At 35.1% G+C, this 5424-nt stretch overlaps 1 protein-coding gene across 3 annotated transcripts in view; it reads left to right on the top strand.

Moving 5' to 3' along the window:
- The first annotated feature begins 589 nt into the window (after positions 1 to 589).
- LOC107724193 (rho GTPase-activating protein 39-like) overlaps positions 590 to 5424 on the top strand; it is a 95038-nt gene continuing 90203 nt past the window's right edge. For all 3 annotated transcript variants that reach the window (XM_016533012.1, XM_016533010.1, XM_016533011.1), the window contains exon 1: positions 590 to 746. In XM_016533012.1, the coding sequence (XP_016388498.1) occupies positions 733 to 746 (14 nt within the window). In that variant the 5' untranslated portion in view covers positions 590 to 732. The remainder of the gene's footprint in view (positions 747 to 5424) is intronic.

The raw sequence follows: 5424 nt of genomic DNA, 5'->3' as shown, positions 1-5424 counted from the left end.
CCACCTTCAATACCATGACTGAGGTGCCCTTGAGCAAGGCACCGAACCCCCAACTGCTCCCCGGGCGCCGCAGCAAAAATGGCTGCCCACTGCTCCGGGTGTGTGTTCATGATGTGTGGTGTGTTCACGGTGTGTGTGTGCACTTTGGATGGGTTAAATGCAGAGCACTAATTCCAAGCATGGGTCACCATACTTGGCCACATGTCATGTCACTCACTCACTCACTCACTCAATTCTGAGGAAAAAAAGGTCAGAATTGCGAGATGTAAAGTCAAAATTGCGAGAAAAAAAATCTGAATTGTGATATAAAAAGAAATAAAACCTTTTTTATTTTTTATTCAGTGGCGGAAACGGGCTTCCATAGTTTACAGCATGAAGGCCTACGTACTTGTGAAGTATTATTACAAGAAGCGCCATAGTGACAAAGCGGGCAGCTTGTACTACCTAGACTTGCCAGCAGATGGCGCCACGCGTCAAACTGTGAGCGCCAACTCTATGAGCGCTCATTCCGCCTCAGTGAAACTCCAGCAGGCTGCGGTTGAGATCAGATTACTCGAGCATGGCCCTTGCTGAAGAGGGCGGGGGAATAACCCACTCCACTGTCTGCCTCAAACTCCTGCGGGACAGAAAGCCTGAACTCCACATACACAGCCTCAGTGCAGTCTGCGCAGTTTCTGCCAGAGGACACATCTCACTGCTTTCACTTCCATTAGTCCAAACAATGTGAGGAACATGGCTGACAGAAGGTAAGATGGATAATTTTGCTGAGTTGTGGAAACATGTTGCAGTTGCACAATGCTGTTGAGCTCAGTTTGCTGATAGTGAATCGCGTGGGTAACTTTGAAATAGAAAGTATGTTTGTTCATTGTATCGGGGCTCTGGATGTCACATTATTGGGATGTTTTGATTAAATGAAATACAAACTACAGCAGGTTATACTGTTGCTGTGTTTATAAAGTCTAACGCACGGACTGAGATGTTCAAACACGAGTGTTTGCATGGTCAAAGTTCAGTGAAAACTAGTTTGAAACCGATTATGTTGTTGCTTATCAATTTTAAAGTTATTTAATTAGTATATAAATTAACTTAAGAACTGTCAGGGTAATTACATGAATGAGTCTTTTGTATAACTCATGAACATTTAAACAACGACTTTACCAATACAAAACTGACAGCAACTTTCAGTATGTTCTGTTGTAGGCATTTTGTTTACACAAATCTAATAGATTTTTATTTTTGTAGTTTGTTTTTATTTAATTTAATTTATTTTTACATTGTCCATGTTGCCTTTTTGCTCTGTTTCTGTTTTACATTATTATTATTATTATTTATTTTTTACTTTTAGCAGATTTTGTAGCATATATATATATATATATATATATTTGTTAACCTTGTTACTATTCTCTTTCCCTTGTAACCTTCCTTTATTACAACGATTTACATATCCATAGATTAAAAAATACATTATAAGCACGTGTTGTCTTTTTATCATTTTATCTTGCATTTCGTTTATCAGTAGTGATTTTAAAGATGATTTTAAATAGCCATCAAAATTACCATGATGACAAGTAATTATTATAAACTGGATATGTGGTGAAATATCAGCATTCATTGCATATTATCAGCATAAAACACACTTTGTACTGATTTGACATTGAGATGGATGCTAATAATGATAAATTAACTGTAAAACTGTCAACCCTGTCACCTTTCACCTGGTTACTTTTTCAACATTTATTTTGTTTGAGTTTTGCTTTAGATGACAATGCAGTTTATTAACACTTGAGGTCATTGTTTGTCTGACAAAATATTTAACAGCTAATAAAAGAAAAAGTAAAAAATGGACAACACCCATTTCATTGAATGGAATTGCATTAGGTGTCCATCAAAATACATTGAAGGAGAGTGACACTAAGTTCCGAGTAAAATATAGACACCTGAACTATATTTTCATGTCAGAAGTCTCTGTGATCTATATTAGATGTTCAGAGTAGTGATGGGTTGATTAGTGGGGCAGATTGATGAACAGATGCGATGCGGCTGTTCCAGTGTCATCTTCCAGGTGTCAGCATTAACGGAGTTAATAGGGTGGATTTTGGCATGTTTTATTAATCATGTTACAATGCCATATCCCTTTGCATTCTCAGAAGACCTCCTCTGAAGCCAGGACAAACACTGACAGCTTTTCTGAACTATTGAAATATTCACAAAGCCATATGGAGTTACTATTAGACTGGAGACTGAAAGTTTGATAATGTGTCCCAATTGCTCGCACACTTAGTTGTCCATGCATTAATTATTTATAAATTAGCGAACCAAAGGAATTTTAGCTAAAATGGAAATTCTGCCATCATTTTTCTCACTCCCAATTTGTTCTAAACCCCAAAGTTTTTTTTCTTCTTTAAAACACAAAAGGAGTAATTTTGAAGAATGCCCAAGCTGCTGTTTTCCAGATAGTTAAAGTGAATGGGGACGATGGCTGCTTGGCTTCAAAAATGACAAAACAAGCAACACAAAAGTAGTCCATGCAGCTTATTTACTATATTCCAAGTCTTCTCAAGCAGACTTCTGTCTGCTGATCGCACAAAAGTCGTATCCCAATTCAGAGACTGTGTCTTTTGAAGGCTACATTTGAAAACCCATTTCGAAGGCTTCTTGAAATGCGGTCTGTGTGTCCTGGAACATGAAGGACACAACAAATGGATTTGTGGCCCAGATTATCCCAAATTTCGTTGCGCGATGGTGACAGCAGGACATTTTTTAAAAATTTTATTTATTCATTTATTTGTTTTTGAGAGTAAAATGCCAGATTGCCCTTTTAAGTGTATTGGTTTTCAGTGTACATGAATTTCTAAAGATTTTTTAGATTAGATTTTAGACCGTTTAAAGCAGTTTAAAATTCTTCCTAAAGATGCATTTTTTAATAAAAATTTTTTTATAGTGGCCTTTTAAGTGCACATCCTTTGAAGTGTTTAGCCTCTGAATTGGGACACAGCTAAAGTTTTCAATATATTATTTATTTGCTCAAAATATGCACGTCTGCTTTCAAGTCTAATCAGTGTTTGACGCTAAAGTTTTCAATATATTATTTATTTGCTCAAAATATGCACGTCTGCTTTCAAATCTAATCAGTGTTTGACGTTAAAGGCACAATATGTACAATTTTTTTTATTAAAATATCCAAAAACCACTAGAACAGTGTTATATATTTTGCTGACTTGTGTACTTACATTATCCCAAATGTTTTGCAGAATGTTTAAATCCAGAGAAATAAGCAATTTTAACTAGTGACACGGACCGTGTCCATAGTGTCATTGTGTCGCCTGCCAATGACGTCATAACCCCTCAATTTCCGTTTTTTGTAGAAAACATGGAAACACCAAAGAAGCTTTACTATATGGTGTGCGTTTTAATAGACCGGTGACGACCGCACAGAGTAGCATAATAACATAACTTTAAAATGTATCTAGTATGATAAAACAGCGCTATACTTCCGCCATTGAAGTCCACTATATGGAGAAAAATCCTGGAATGTTTTCCTCAAAAACCTTCATTTCTTTTTGACTGTAGAAAGAAAGACATGAACATCTTGGATGACATGACAGTAAATTATCAGGAAATGTTTTATTCTGGAAGTTAACTAATCCTTTAAATCGATGTGACCTTATCCATACGTTCATCCGAGATGTGTTTAGGGTTGCCATGTTAATTTTGATAGGATCACTTGTAAAGAAATGCATTTGTTTGTGTTATGTGCCACTTTAACACATCCCTTGCTTTCTGTTTCCCATCACCAAGAAACATGTGTTGGGCAACAGTCTTACCATATTGGCTCTGTGTTTCTATAGCAACGTTTAACTAACTTTGTAGTTGCTTGAAAGAAATGTTGGAGCTCTCATTGGTTTGTGGTAAAGCCTTAATTACTAGTTGCTTTTTGGATCTTCTCGGATGAAATTACAAATTGGCTTGGCACTGCTAGAAAACATCTGAGGAACCCAAAACAAATGGCTTGTCCCTGATGGAAACATCAAGATATTTCTCTGGTTCTGACCTCTAAGAGGTTTTGGATTCTTTAATTTTTTTTTATTTTACAGTCTATATTTATAAATAAGCAGATTCTGTATGAAGTTGACGTTTATGAGTAAATCTTTTGAGCAGATGTTGGTTGTGTTCACTGTTCCATGCTTTAGGACTTAATATAGAATGGCAGAAAGATTGTTGAAATTAAATGGCCATTTGTGATAGATGTGGGCCAGATCAGATGGAAAATGAGTTTGTGGGTGTGTGTTTTCAATACAAACATGGCTCAGCTGTAACTGTAGGGTTTCTGTGTGAGATGATATATCTTGGCCTCTTCCATTCACTTGTAGTATTACTGGAGAGAGGCCTAAACGCAACACAAAGCTGCCTCTCCCCATGCTGTCTTCCTGTTGGCCAGTTTAGGAAACTCTTCCCAGAAGAGTTTTAGAAGACTTTCAACTGTTCATGGGACCTTTGTGATTCTTCCAGAGAACTGGAAAGGTGTGTTTCTCAATGTCGAGAGCACATCTTTGGCCTGCATGACCACATCAGGCAAATTCTATTGTGTAATGATGATTATGATGATGATTGATTTCATTCACTTTTGTTTGATTTGGCTTATTGTTTTAATAAGAAACATGCTCGTTTCAGTCTTTGTGCAACCATTTAGCCTCATTAGAGTCCATGCAATTATGTTATATTATATTTATATATTTATATTTTCTATGTTTTAGATTGTATTTTATTTAACAGTATAAAGGAAGTAGGGTTTCAAAGGGGCAAAACATTTTCTGAAAGTTTGCAAAAAAAAAGTTTTGCTTCTTTGCGACCTTAAAAGGAAGCCCTTAAATTAGGCTAATTTTGGGTTCATCTGACTACCATCACGAGGCATTTACAAAAGACATGTTTTTAAATTAAATGTCACTAATTGATTGGTCAGTTGACTAGTAGGTTGTTCGTCATCTAACACATCCCTAATAATTGAACAAAAGTTAGATGTAATGGAAAGGCAAACGATATAAACAACCACTTAATTTGTCAGTAAAATATATAGGATATACTTTATTTATATAGTTTATAGTGCTGTCAAACGATTAATCGCGATTAATCACATCCAAAATAAAAGTTTCTGTTTACATAATATATGTGCGTTTACGGTGTATATTTATTATGCATATATAAATACACACATACATACTGCATATATTTTAAAAATATTTACATGTATATGTATATATTCATATTCATATAATTTATATATAAATATATTTAATATATAAATGTAACATATTTTTCTTAAATATATACTTACATGCATGTGTTTGTATTTATATATAGATAATACATATACACAGCACACACACATATATTATATAAACAAAAACTTTTATTTTGGATGCGATT

The sequence above is a fragment of the Sinocyclocheilus rhinocerous genome, unplaced genomic scaffold (genome assembly GCF_001515625.1).
Source record: "Sinocyclocheilus rhinocerous isolate Xijiao unplaced genomic scaffold, SAMN03320098_v1.1 scaffold184, whole genome shotgun sequence".
Taxonomy (NCBI): Eukaryota; Metazoa; Chordata; class Actinopteri; order Cypriniformes; family Cyprinidae; genus Sinocyclocheilus; species Sinocyclocheilus rhinocerous.
The sequence above is the reverse complement of the archived record's forward strand: the minus strand, read 5'-3'. Positions and strand labels throughout refer to the sequence as shown.